This window comes from Bidens hawaiensis, unplaced genomic scaffold (assembly GCF_021521415.1).
Source record: "Bidens hawaiensis isolate Kalapana, Puna unplaced genomic scaffold, B.hawaiensis_p1.1 tig00026900_1, whole genome shotgun sequence".
Lineage (NCBI taxonomy): Eukaryota > Viridiplantae > Streptophyta > Magnoliopsida > Asterales > Asteraceae > Bidens > Bidens hawaiensis.
The window spans coordinates 197,060-212,915 of NW_027494342.1; the positions used below are offsets into that span (position 1 = coordinate 197,060).

General features: G+C 33.9%; 1 protein-coding gene across 1 annotated transcript; it reads left to right on the forward strand.

Moving 5' to 3' along the window:
• Positions 1-2,309: 2,309 nt before the first annotated feature.
• On the forward strand, positions 2,310-3,477 carry LOC143574362 (uncharacterized). The gene is made up of 4 exons (XM_077059006.1): positions 2,310-2,402; positions 2,518-2,584; positions 2,688-2,865; positions 2,982-3,477. The coding sequence occupies exons 1-4, from the start codon at positions 2,310-2,312 to the stop codon at positions 3,058-3,060; spliced, it is 417 nt and encodes a 138-aa protein (XP_076915121.1). The 3' UTR covers positions 3,061-3,477.
• The last annotated feature ends 12,379 nt before the right edge of the window (positions 3,478-15,856 follow it).

Here is a 15,856-nt window from a genome sequence, read left to right on the forward strand (position 1 = left end):
GTCAAATCTACATAAACCTAAGTCGAGATGTTAAACCAAACCAAATAAGTGGCTGTCAATGATACGGTTGAACTTGGAGACAGCCGCGGCTGTCAACGATATGGTAGAACTTGGAAACAGACGATAAGTATGAATTAAAATGTTACACATTAATAAGTAGATGCTACCGGGTTTATTGACATGATGGTTTTAAAATTAGAGTGTTATAATAATAAAGTCTGGAGAATGTTTATATACAAAATGATCTTAACATGAGAACGTAGAAACAATACTAATCTATCAAAAATGAGAACGTAGTAAACAATACCAACAAGAATACCGTCTACATAAGCAATGTTTTATAATAACAAAGCAAAAAACCTAATAACTACAACAAATACTTATAATAACAAAAGAAAATATCTAATAATAACCAAATGTAAATGAACAAATACTTAAACGTCTCATAATCGGAAATAAACAAATACGAACAAAAATGACATCAAACACTTATAAAACAATAAAGTATTGAATTGTGAAAGTCCGGGGGGGGGGGGGGGGGGTGATAACAATAGAAAAGTGGAAGGGCAACAACAGTTCCAACTTTCAAACTATTGGCCGGCAACAAGCTTTTCATTAACGGGGTTAGATCTCGTTAGTTTTTGATGACGTGGAACCGCTTACATGGAATTTTTTTTTAATTCTTATTTTTTATTTAGTATTGCTTGGTTAATCCACTTAATACTAAATAAAAAATAAGAAATAAAAAAAATCCATGTAAGTAGTTCCACGTCAGCAAAAACTAACGAGATCTAACCCCGTTAATGAAAAGCCTGTTGCCGGCCAATAGTTTGAAAGTTGGGACTATTGTGGTATATTTTCAAAGTTCGGCTCAACGCTGATCAACGGTAAAAAGTTTGGATTATTAAAATCCAACAAACCCGCAAAGAAAGTTTGATTTTGTTATAAATACCCGCCTTTTTACCTTTTTTATTATTATTATTTTATTATCTCTCTTTCGTAAATATCTTGACTTGATCATCATCGGCATGGCTCGTAAGGTTCTCAAGTACCTAAAGTAAGTAGATCGATGATCCAAGCACAGTAGCACACACATTGATTTTGCTTGCAGCATATATATATATATATATATATATATATATATATATATACTAATTAATGGTGATTTGTTTTTTGTTCTTCAGCGCCTACCGAAGAGGCCTTCTGCCGTCGTCCAACTCCAAGCCCGATCATGACGACTTCTCATCTGATGATGAACACGTTGCTGTAACAACACTTATTATTATTATTATTATTATTATTATTATTATTATTATTACTGTTTCAGCTTATGTATTATGCATGCATAATTATATATTATGCTGTCTCTTGTTAGGGTTTAAGCCTAGCTTAGCTAGCTAGGGTTATAATCTATGCAGTCGATATCACCGATATATCAGTGACAAATCGGTTATCGGTCCTTGGCGATATATAAATTAAAATATCGGTTCAGATTATCGGTGCCGATAATTTCAATGATATTGACCGATATTCGACTAATATTTGACCGATATATCACCGATACTCCCCATATTAGTTTTTTAAGTCTTAATTATTAACTTTTAGTATTCAATGTTAGTGTTATAAGTCTTTATTAATTCTTACTTTGCTACGATTGTTGGTGTTTTACAATTTGCAAAAGGTTAATTTGTTCATGGTAGGAGACTATACTGAATTATTGGTGTTAAATTGCTATATATATGAATTTTACATGATATTAAAATTAATGATATCCCACCGATATCTCACTGCGATAACAGATATCTCAGATATCGGTCTGCTTAGGTTATAATAATAATAATAATAATAATAATAATAATAATAATAATAATAATTAACAGAAGATATGTGTTTCTATGAATTATATATATATTGTTCATCATAACTGGTGGGGGCTGTAAACGTTTGGCGGTTTAGTTAATGACAAAATTAAAAACTTAAATAGTACAAGTTCGTTTGCGTTCTTGGAACAAGTTCAGTTCCTTAACGAACGGACAACAGACAAGATTTTCCAGTTCGTGAACAAGTTTAATGCTAAACGAACTCGTTTACATACCTAATCATAAAAGAAAACACTTTGTTTGTTTTGCAGTTAATTTTTATTAAATTAATAACAACATGATTGACTTCAAGTAAAGAAAGAAAAGAAACTTCAATAAGATGTCCTTTTTTTTTTGATGATCAATATATATTGTTAATCATATATGTGTCATATATATATATATATATATATATATATTCTTTCTCAGGTAGAGGAAAAGTTTGCCAATATGCGTCTTTCACCACCCCAAACTCATCTCAAGGGGAACAGGAAGAAGGCTGCTGCTAGTAAGCCAAAGATCTCACTCACCAACAAGAAGCGCGTAAGATTATTAACATTATATATTTAATACATTATCAAGTATTTTAATTTCTGATTATTTAGTAGGCTTACTTACTTCATCTAATTAATTAATGTTATAATTCCCCTGATTACAGGACAAGTTAATTGCTAAGATAGGCGCTCTCCATTCTAATGCCAAGGTGAATAAAATTGATACTGAAGGTAATCTCCGTTCTTTTGGCTAGTAAAAAAATAAATAATGCTTGCTGCAATTCTAATTATATGATTACTCACTGATCTTATAACTTCAAATGCATGTGTCTAGTGATTCACCCTGTGCTTCCACTTCTTCTATATGACCGAATTAAGGAAGCAGTCGCCATCATGGACCGACCTGGCTGGCCCAATGGAGGCCTGGATGAACATCATTTGTCATGCTGCGAGACTAGGATTGGCGTGGCTATTCGCTACTTCCGCCACGAATTGCCCGCTGGCTGGAAATAGTATGTTTCTTTATTTCTGTTAAAAGAAATATGTCCTTGTTCTTTTCACAGTTTTCATGCTTCTTATTGTTATTATTTTTTTAATACTCAAATCAACTTAAAATTTTGTTTTGCAGCGAGAGGGACAATGCCAGATCTCTTATTGCCGGCTACGAAAGGGTTATCAACGACGACCACTGTACGTTCATCGTCTAGTTTCGTGTGTCACGCCTTAGAATGTATGGTTCTGTATCAATGCTCCCTTTAGATTGTCTTAAAACCCTTTATGTTATCAATGCATGTCCAGCTTATCGTATGGTATATTTGACTCTGTACTACCGAGTTCCTCGGAATAAATTGGCTGTGCTGGTGTTCTAGTTGATTTTTTCTTGTAACGGGCCAGGAATAAAATGTCTAGCTTGTTTTTCACAAAAAATACTTATCCAAGATGTGAACTAATAAGAACGCATCCGACTACACGGTTTGGCTAATTAGTTTCTTACACCCATGACCGTAGAATGTCAAGTCACGCGTTGGTATAGTTGCTTATGCCTGGATAACCGGTCTAACATACTTTAAAACTGCTTTAACATTTTGATTAAAACATGCTGCTCCTTTTGTTTTCCTTTGGCCTAACCAAATGGCATATGTGATGTCTTTGTTGAATTATAAGTTGAAGTTTGGAAGTTACTTGTAAAGAAGCAAATACTCATGTTATAAATTTTATATTGGTAAAATGATTAGTTAACAAATATTGGTTAATCGTCGTGATTTGAGGCGAGGCGTATGGGTACCTCACACGAGACATCTTTTGATGTGATGTTACTTTGTTATGAAAGCCGGATAGAGACTGTTGTTGAACGAGTCCAGTTTGTCAATTCTTGAGTACATACAATCTTCCATGCTCTTCAACTGAGATGACATTGCAGACGTGTTCCTGGAAATCTTCTTTTTTTGATTCGCTCTAATATTTTTAGCATGCCCGGGATCTTCTTTTACCGATGTCCCGCTTTATGAATCAAATCAAAATTTTAAGAAGAGAAGTGAATTTGGTAACTGTAACCTTATAAATATCCCCTTGGTCCCCAGAAAGTGTAATGTTTGGTTTGGCATTGTGGCTAATATTGTGCCTACAGTAGTAAGCAGTAGGGAAAGATATTTATTAGCAACATGTGGCTAATATTGTTATTTTAACCGAACCACTTTTAACTTTTTAATTTAACCTGTTTGGACTTGCAAAAATGGCTATAAATAAGCAAGTTCTTGAATGATAAGTAGGATCATGACCAACAAACTTAATGCTATTTCTTCCTCATGTGTTTCTTGTTCGATCGATCTTCAAAAGTTCGCCTTTAAGGGGTGAAGTATGTGATTGGTGAAGATCCATACCAATAGTTAAATTGGTTGACTAAGATCCAAAACGTATGGAAAATTGTGATTGGTCATATTCGGATGCCATTATTGAAAGCGTTTCAAGTTTTAAGAGATTAGAGAGGTTTTTGAGTGGTTTGACTAAACAACACAACCAATACCTAACTATAAGTCTATAATGAGACGTAAAAGATTAATTTGGGCAAAAGTGGCTCTGGTTTATGTCAAACCGAATCCGGCTAAGATCCCATACCGGTCTGAACCAGTCGTTTAGGTTTAGAACCGGTTATGCTACCCATTGATCGGATTGATTTTCAAACAGTTCTAAGAGTTTGAAATTTTTTTATACATCTAATCAAACCTGACTTTGGGGCTAAAGCCCAAGGTCTAACAGGCTAAATTTTGATGTTGACTAATTTTATGTTTCTTAACTTTATTTGATTTTATCAAAAGGTGAGTTTGACCATGTGTGTTTTTCTTCTTTGTACTTCATGTACGTTTCTAAAATTTCATAACTTAGAGCTATTTTGTGATTTGGTCCAATGCTCTCATGATAAATGTTTAAAAGAGATGTAATTTTTATCCCGTTGTGTTTAACATTGCAAGATTTTAACGAGGCACATTCTTTGAAGCGAAATAACCAAAGGTAAATGCTAAGAATACATATTTTAGTCATCTCATATTCCCTATCAGTTGGTGACCAAGAAAAAAAATGACATTTTCTTCTTTGTTCTTAATGTTGTAATGCTGAGGGTTAATTCGTAAGATATTACTCACCAGCCAACGTTAGTTACTCTCTCGTGTTCCTAAAACCAACCAACAAAACAAGGAAGGCGTAGTGAATTGAATACATCTTACTCCAAAAATGTCATGTGTAATGTCAGATCATGAGTGAACCGCTCGATAATCTTTTATTACCTCTCATATCTTGAGTTTGACACTAGAATTATTGAGATAAAATAACTATATATATTATGACAACTAAACTAAACAATATATATATTATGTTATACATATATATATAAATTAAATATGTAGTACATAACAAACAAATCAAGCTCGAACTTGAAAATTTAATCATGAGTCAAGCTCGAGTTTTGGATATAGAGCTTAAAATAAGCCGAGCTTGAATCGCCTTCTAAATAAGCACACGTTATTCGGTTATTTAATAACATACACCAGCTTTCCGGTAAACTTACACCACACATTTGACTATATAGATACATGTCAAACTTTATGAGATTAAATATTGTATTTTTACTGAGAATCTTTTTTTCAAATAAATAAATAAAAACATATAATATGTCATGTGTAGGCTCTTAAGTAATAGATTTTGAATAGTTTTGTATATCAGATGTGATCTTACAACATCAATTAAATCAGTAATATTAAGTATTGAATTCTAAACTATTATTTACAGAAACATTTCATTCTATCTAATTTAAAGAGAGTTTTTCATGCTAACATATAGAAGTGGTAATTAACCTTGTGACTAACTTACCTTAACTCATTTTCTTATGAAAATCAAAATCATATGCAACAGTTGATTAAAAGGCTAAAACTCTTTAGCTAAAATCTGATATTTGGTAATGCAAAATCGCAAATCCGTGTCAAGAAAATCATCAATGAACAAACATACTAGACAATCCTTTCATGTACTTCAGTTATCAAAAGAAACAAAATATGTCAGTGCGAAACGATTTATATACCTTGAAAGAATGCTCATCAAACTGTGGTATTCAATCCTCACATGTTTCCTTCAGTTTCCCGCAACTTGTACGCCCTGCACAGGGAGACCTGCGTGTGCTCCTGCTCCCGATCCCGCTCCATCACCATCGTTATCATCACTGCCATCATCATCGTCATCTTTACTTCCCGGTTTCATTCTTTTACATGCTTCATCTGAATCAGTATCTGAACCACTGAAAACATCATCAGTAATTTCTTCTTTCACTTGTCCTTTACCTTTTGCAGCAGCATCAACTTTTGACGGTTCAGAGTCCGAGTCATCAAACCTCATACCAATCACATGCAGTTCTGATTTTAGGGTAATTTGCCTCTTTAGACCACCTTGGTCTCTCTTTCTTTTGCCAGCAACAGGCTCTTTGATTGCAACACCTTGGGTCATTTTATGAGAGAAATAATCCATAGCATTGTCAAAAACCTTTGGCACTGCACTTCTTCTCTTGCTACTGTCGTTTGAATCGCTTGTGTCATCAAAATCACTATCAGTGGTCACTTCTTTCTCTTTGCCTTTAGTATTTGATTCCAACTTCTTATCTTTATTTGGTTCCGACATTCTTTTAACACTTGAAAAACTGCCTTATACCCGAATAATTCTGAAATAATAATAATGATTGTTAAAAGTTGAAGAAAACCTATCAAAATTTTCATTTCTGACTCGAAAGTAAATATATCATTCAATCATTTTATACTTAATAGATCATCCATTTCTTCTAACACATCTGCTCAATGAAAATGTTATTTAAAGCATGAAGGTATGACATTTCTATTGATGAGTAATGAGTTTAATGATGAATTGAATATGTGTTGCAGATATGTCCTAAAAAAGTTCATTTTGCTGCTGGTAAATTAAACTATAGTCTTAAAGTCTAATTTAACATGGATTGTTCATGCTGAATTAACAGTTTTTAATAATTAGGACACCAATTAAAGAGCTCCAAGAGACTAAAACATAGTTTTACTGTTATTGCAAAACAGGCAGTCTAAATGTATATGTGCAAAGAATTAAAACATAAGAGACAATGACATTAGACTGAGTTGAACAATATTTCTAAGAAACAAGACTTGACGCCATTCGGATTGAACTTTAAGCAACACAAGGTGTAATGATCCAAATAAACAGTAATATCTATACAAAACAAACATAGAACATAAATCACATTGCATATGAAGCAAAATCAAGAAATTAAAATCATGAATCTATAATAAACAACTAAATGAACGAAACGAGATCTGAAATGACAACAGTATACAGATATTGCAATTTGATTCAACAGAAACAAGAAATGAAGCCATTTAGATTGAATTTTGAACAACAAAAAGGCGCAATGATCCAAATAAAATGTAAGTATGCGAGCCAATACAGGTAAATCACTAACTGTTGTAGTTAGGTTTGTACTACTTTAATGAATACAAGCAAGCCTTCCATATAAGAAGCTAAATCAAACAAACTCACTAACTAAATGTACAATCTCCAAATCATATATATAACAGAAATGTACACGTAAACGATGCACTAACTAACCACACTAACAACTATACATATAAGTCAGATTGTATAGTTAAGCAGAAATCAAGCAATTCATGAAGTATATAACATCCAACAAATTGCACAAAAAGAAATCTAAACTCAGGAACACTGAGACTAAATAAGTCATGAATCTATTTTGCATTTCGAAAACACTACGTTATACCAAAATCTCAATGCGATTCAACATAAACAAGAATTGAGTCAATTCAGATTAAACTTTTAGCAATAAAAGGTGCATCGATCAAAATCAGCAGTAAGAACCTATAACTCTACAAGTTCTCCACAAAACTAAGTAAAACCTAATTCAAAGCGTATAGTTAAGCCGAATCAAGCAATTAAACCTCTTCACATATATAATATCCAACAAATCGCATGAAAACGTACATATCTAAAATCAGCAACACTGAGACTGAATTCGTCACAAATCTATTCCGCATTCCAAAAACACTACATTATACGTAAATCTCAATGCGATTCAACATAAATAAGAATCGAGTCAATTCAGATTAAACTTTGAACAATAAAATGTTCAATGATCATATAGTGAAGCAGAATTAAGCAATTAAAGCACATAATACTGAAACTGAGCTCGTCATGAATGCATTCTGCACTCAAATCTCAATTCGATTGAACGTAAACATAAACTCTATCATACCTGTGGAAGACGAACTGATCCATACGTAAAACTTCAACTCGATCAATTCCGTACACTGAAAAACGCAACAATACACGTAAATCTCAGTTCGATTCAACACGCGACTTCAAATCTCAATTGCGATTAAACATAAACATCAAATCGAGATCATACCTGTGGACAACGAACTAATCCGTACGTAAAACTTCAACTCGATCTATTCCGTACACTGAAATCACATAAATCCACGTAAATCTCAGTGCGATTCAACTCGAAACTTAGAGAAACAACAATTAACAGATCGTACCTGTAGAGAATGAGCACGAACTGATTACTGATCGATGCGTAACGTATTCCGTACACTGAAAACACAACGATATATATAAACAAATATCAGTCAGTGCGATGAATTCAACAACAAGCGTCAATTAAGCTTCGAGTAGCATATATGAAATTGATCGTACCTGAAGAAGATGAAGTGAACAGAGCGTTTGGTTGTGTTGTGTGTGATGATGGCAGTTAATCAGTTATGACAGCTGGAAGTTTGTTATCGTTATAACAAATTATTATGAGCGGGAAACTTTTTTGTGCTTACTGATGCCACGTAGGACTGTATGTCTGTATGAGTGTATGGGAGGAATAGAATAGTAACCGATGCCACGTAGGACGGTATGAAACTTTTTTGTGCTCACTGACGCCACGTAAGTAGTGTGTGCATCTTTCGGTTCGGTTTGGTTTGGTTATCGGCTTTTAACTGAAATCGTAACCGGTCGGGTTTTAGTTAACTGTTTCGGTTAATTTGTCGGTTTTTGGTTCGGTTTGGTTAGGTTAATTTTGGACTTTTGGTTAATAACTGAAACTAAACTTGGGGTAAAAACTTTTGTTATAAATACATGATGAAATGAATGCGTAAATACATGTGGAGGTATATGTAGATGAAATTGAGGTATAAAACAAGAAATACTTGAAATGATGTATAAAAGCTAGAATTATGTGAAAATATGAATTGTTTCGGTTAATTTCAATTTAGTTTTGTCGTTTTTGGTTAACAATTCGATTATTGCTCACATCTAGAAGTAAGTGTTCATTAAAAGAGTTATTAGGAGTAACCATAGTAGAGCGAATGAGAGGTGCATAACTTTGTTTTTTTTTAAACAGGACCACTTTTAGCTGCTATGTTTTAACCGGTTTGGACTTGGTCAAAAAATTAGTTAACATCATATTAAATCCGAACCGGTCTGAAACAGCTTTGAGAAAACCGGTTATTTTTTTATAATTTTGGAAATTAAGAAAATCGTTAGCAATACATTCTTAAGCTTAAAAAGAATAAACATTGGCATTTCTAATTGAAAATAGGCATCGTTGTTGTCGTTTTGGTAGTAGTTTTGGTTGTTTATTAATTACCATCGTCGTTGTTTGGTGTCTAGTTGTTATCAGTGTTGTTTCCTAGTTCTTCCTCGTTATCAAGTTCTTGAACGTTAAGTAGGACCAACAAACCCATTGCTATTTCTTTCTCGCGTGTTTCTTGTTAGATCTTCAAGAGTTCACCTTCAAGGGGTGAAGTATGTGATTGGTGAAGATCCAACACCAATGATTAAGTTGGTTGACGAAGATGCAACACCAATGGTTAAGTTGGTTTACTAAGATCCAACTCCTTTGGAAAATTGTGATTCATCATATTTGGATGCCATTACTAGAGAGTGGTTTGATTAAACAACACATCTTGTTGGAAATCAGGCCCTTTGATTGAACACACAAACACGAGATTGGACAATTTGTTTGACTCTTTTTATTATTACAAAACCAAGCACACAAATTACAATACACCTAACCATTTATTTATACTAAAACTAACAAGTTGCTCACCAAGACTCCTAATTAGACTCAACTCATGAAACAAAATAAATATAAATATAATTAAATCTTAAATCTTATTCCTAATTAAAATATAAAAACTTAATAAATAATTCACCAAAAATTATCTATAACCCGTTTGATCTTTATCTTCTAAATTCAAGATTAACGTCTTCACATCTAATTAATACCAATATGCAACGAGTGCAAAAAGAGTTATTTCGGCAACAATGACTATAAAACGGCTTATGTCAAACCGGATCTGGCTAGGATCCCATACCGGTCATCTAAGCCAACAATATATGTTTGAAACCGGTTTTGTCAACTTTTCGGATCGATTTTCAAAACGTTTTTGAACTTATTTTTCACCTCTAATCAAACCTAAGTTTGGGGGGGCTAAAGCCCAAGGTAATGGGTCAAATCTAGTGTTGGCTAATTTTCTTTCAGTTTAATTTTATCACAAGGTGAATTTTATAGTATTCAATTGATTGTAGTAGGGTTGTGTTTTTTAACCGTACCTGAATACCGATACCCAACCAGAAATAACCCGACCAGAAATTACCCAAACCGTTTAAACTTCTAACCCGAACTCAAGATCAAACATTTGGTTTGAAATTCTCAAATTCGGCTAGACCCAGATAACCCGCACTAGAATTTAACTAAAAAATCCCGTTCGTTTTAACAGGGTTACCAACCGTCGCAACATGCGTATGAATCGTTCTTCAGTTCGACATGTAGTTATAACGTGTTTTTAATCATGTTCTAAACGAGTTTTATATGGTTTTATTGTAGACAGCTACTAATAAAATAAACATGGTCTGTGCTAGAGTTTCCGTGAGTTTTCAAGTATATTTCATTTTAAAGACTATATCATCTTAAGTCATTTACTTTATTGCAGTTTACCTAATTTAACAATCCCACCTAAGTCATTTACTCTTATTTTTTTTTCTTTACGGAAGGCATGAATATGATATGATTATTTATGGTGCTAGAAAATATGGGTGAGGTTGTAGCCTTGTGGGTAAAAATCGTAAGTTTTTTTTAATGATTTTAAACTAAATGTTTTTAATTTAATGGAAAATTGAAATTTGGAGTTTTTTAAATGTCTTTAACGTGTTCATAGTAATATAGTACTTAAACTTCTTTTATTTTACTTGAACTTGTAAAACTAGTAGACAAATTTAATAGTAGAAACAAATTTCCCGAACTCAATCTACTCATCATTATCAAATTAAAAGATTCGCATATAAGACGTAGACACAAGTAACAAAGAATTAACCAGTAAAATTTTTATGTGTCATATAATATTTAATACTCGTTTTTATTTGGTAGTTAAGCATCTGACAACTAAGTGATACCATGTCATCAAGCTTTTAAGCGTGACAGTAACTTAATATGATCCTAGAACATTTATAAACTACATATAACTATAATTAAATTGTATATTCATATATATTATTAAGCTAATTATGAGGCTGTCTGTTCCTTATCTCTCGTCCGACCACTAGACGATAAGACGACCAGTTCAATGTTCGAACTCGTTTTAAAAATAATCCATAAACCATTCCATAATAATAAAAGTTGTAACCGAAATTCTTGAATCTCAAAAGGCATAATATAACATGAACAAAAATTCAGCATTTTTATTTTGTCAAACAAGAATTTGATTTCACAATCGGATACCGAATCCAACTGAGTTTCACAAGTCACAACAAGAATGGATTTATTGATAGTGTTTTGCACTTTCTAAAACTGTAAAGAACAATCACTCGTGATTCGTGAATAACACCAAATAATAAATTTAACAATGTGGCTTGTTCATGCCTTCTAAAAATGGAAAGAACATAGCATAATGTGGCAAAGTAATTATAAGACCATGTAATAATTGTCTAACGAGTATACATACATACAATTATTATACAAACATATATATGTACACGTACTCATAACACCTATGCATATGTTTCTTCCAGCTCAGTGAGCCGGGTGAGGGTTGAATATACTCCCTCCAAATGAGCTTGGTTAGATTTTTATTTGAGCGTATCTATGGATTTTAACCTTGAGCGTAATTCACGTACGTAATGTACGATAAGTGACTACTGTACCATAACCCTCCCCTATGTATTATGAAATAATGAACATGCTTTGATGAGTTAGTTGATTGTAAATGAATTAGATCGCGTGACTATTTACGTTTATGCATATCGTTGTTAATTTTAATTGCTTGCGTACGTTTTTGTATGATAACATTTTGTGGTACGTTAGCCTACCTATACATTTTGTGGTACACCCCATACTCTTGATATTTGATTGGTGCTAAAGCGTTATCAAATATAAGATAATTAAGAGCATTTTTATTTACATAGAGTTGGTGATTGACACGTTGAGATGTGTTGAGTAGAAAGACTTGAAACATTTTCACTTTCTTCTTTGTTTTTCATGCACGTTTGTAAATTATTACTTTCTATCCCGTTGTGTTTAACATTGCAAAATTTAACGGCACACACTTCTTTTTGAAGTGATAAATAGCCAAAATGTTACGAATAAATATTTTGGTCATCGCATATCCCCCTATTAATTACGGATCCGAGAAAAACTTTCACAGAGGTTAGAAGTAAATTGGTGTCAAAATTTCATATGGGTTGGTTGAGATTTTAACATATATAATATGGGTGAACAAAGCACAATATCTGACCCGGGACCCGCACATAACCCGATCAGACCCATATGAAAATGCGAGACCGAAGACCGGACTTGAATGGGTATTGGTCATTTCGGACGTTAGGACATAACCTGACACGACCCATGGGCCGGATTTTATGAAAATGCGAGACCAGACACCGAACTTGTATGGGTATCTGTCATTCCGGATGTTGGGACGGTCAGTACTCTACTCTGGGTTATACCATAACCAAATTCAAAGCAATGGGAGTAGTGTGAAACTGCTCATTAGAGAAATTTCCAAGTCAAAAGCAAGGTCCGCGAGGTTTTTTTGACATTCTTTGACTTGTTAAAGTTTATAGAGAAAACCATAATCGACTGCTAATCGCTTTTGGTCTCAAATATTTGGGGTTGCTTTTTCCAATAAACGTTGGTTACATTCTTTTATGTTATTTGTACCGGTAACAAAAGTTATCTAATCTGATGAAGTGAAGAAGGATATTGAAGGGTATACCGTCTCACTTTAAAGTTTAAATTCAAGATTCTTCAGGTCTCTATATAAAGTTTATAAAACATTAATGTAACAGCTGGATATTGAATGGTATACCCTCTCAATTAAATTCAAGAAGATATAAATGCAAGATTTTCAGCTCTGTGTATAAAGTTGATAAAACAGTAAAGTGACACCAGCATATTGAAGGGTGAAAGCAACCCCACAAGAATCTTAGTACCAACCAGTTCACTTTAAATTCAAGAAGATCCAGCCGTTGATGGAGATAATAATCCGATGGCTACTGTTTACTCGCACATACACAACTACTTTTTTGTTTTATTTATATGTTAGTACTCCTCATTAGTTTATACACTTAACTTCTCACTACAAACACCGGTGGTTCTTAATCCACCGCCGACGGCTCATTTTCTCGACAACAACCGGTGGCTAGCGGTGATCAGTCACCACATCTTCTTTATTACAACATCTGCTACTTCGATCCGTTACTAAAGTACAGGCGAGTCCAAAATTTGGCATTTTAAGTTATACATGTTATTTTAGGTATAATAGATGTTATTACATGATATATTAGTTATAATAGACGTTATATGCTTTGATTTTAGGTATGATATATGTTAATATTTGGAATTATGGGTTTGTATGTGTGTACTTGACCCCATATTTTGTGTTACTGTGTATGTGTGGATTATTTATTTATTTATTTATTTTTTTGTAATGTGTATGAATATGTGTAAAAAATATCATAATTATATATAATTTTTAAAATAAATGAGTTGACCTGCGAGCCGACTCGGACTCGGTTCGTATGTGTGTAAAATTCTTTAAAAAAATTTATAAAGTATATAAGTTGGATTGTATGTTGTATTGGATAATAAGCAACCTCTTCCGTTGTACACTTACAACTCTCATAGTGAAACAATGAGGAGGTTTGCTATTATGAGTAGCGGGTGTTAATCGGGTCAATCCTATATCGGGTTGGGTTATTGGGCTTAAAAAAGTAAAACTTACCCCATTCATACTTATATTAAAACTGAAGTTGAAAAACAATAGATAGAGGAGGTGTAACAACTTTTAAAGATTATAAAACTGAAGTTGAAAAACAATTAGATCGTCAAATAAAAGTTGTCAGATCAGATAGAGGAGGTGAATATTATGGAAGACATACTGATGTGGGTCAGGCCCCTGGTCCATTTTATGAGTTTTGTAAGGGCCATGGGACCGTGAACCAATATACCATGCCAGGTACTCCTCAGCAAAATGGTGTCGCTGAACGGAGAAATCGAACCCTTATGGATATGGTACACAGTATGTTAGCCAACACTAATTTACCTCTATTTCTCTGGACTGAAGCCTTAAAAGCAGCCGTTCATATACTCAATAGAGTTCCTTCTAAGTCTGTCCCTAAAACTCTATATGAACTTTGGACAGGAAGGAAACCGAGTCTTAATTATATGAAAGTATGGGGCTGTATTGCTGAAGCAAAACTTTATAACCCTTTCCTAAAGAAACTTGATCCTAAAACGGTTACCTGCTTCTTTATCAGGTATCCTGAAAATTCAAAGGGTTATCGTTTCTATTGTCCTTCCCATGTCACTCGTATCGTAGAAACCAAGCATGTCGTGTTCCTGGAGGATTACAAGATCAGTGGGAGCAGTACTAACCCTTATGAAGGATTGCAAGAAATACAAGATGCGGGGGGAGACTCGTCGATTATTGTAACTCCGGCGATTCCTCTTGTACCCCATGCAATTGAACCTTCTGCACCACCTTCTCCACACTCAGAACCCGTTATCACAGAAAATGAAGGCACATCAAACACTCAAAACCAAGACAATGCTGAACCCCGCTAATCAACTCATGAGGTCATCTAGGTCTAGAAGACCTACTAACTTTGATGATTATGTCACGTATCTGACTGAAGCTGACGCCGGAAAGCTTAATGATCCTATCTCTTATAATGAAGCCATGAGCAGTGATCAGTCTTCTGAATGGAATAAAGCGATGATTGATGAGCTTGATTCCATAAGGAAAAATGACGTTTGGGATTTGCTAGAATTGCCCAACGGTGTCAAACCCGTAGGATGTAAATGGGTGTTCAAAACAAAACTTGATCCAAATGGGAACGTTGAACGCTATAAAGCGAGATTGGTTGCAAAGGGCTACACTCAGAAAAAGGGAATTGACTATCAAGAGACTTTTTCACCTGTCTCTCGAAAAGATTCATTAAGGATCGTTATGGCCCTAGTAGCTCACTTTGATTTAGAGCTGCATCAGATGGACGTGAAAACTGCTTTCCTTAACGACACTTTAGACGAAGAGGTGTACATGAAGCAACCTGAAGGTTTTAAACCTGAAGGTCAAGAACATCTAGTGTGTAAGCTCAAGAAGTCAATATATGGGTTGAAACAAGCATCACGTCAATGGTACCTAAAGTTTGATGAAGTCATGAAGAAACAAGGTTTTGCAAAGAATCAAGTGGATCAATGCACCTACCTCAAAATGAGTGGGAGTAAGTTTACTATACTTGTCCTTTACGTAGATGATATTCTATTGGCAAGTAATAGTTTAGACATGTTGCATGAGTCGAAGCGATTACTCTCGCATAACTTCGACATGAAGGATCTCGGAGATGCTTCTTATGTTATTGGCATCGAAATTCACCGAAACAGACACAGAGGAATCTTAGAATTATCTCAAAGGGCCT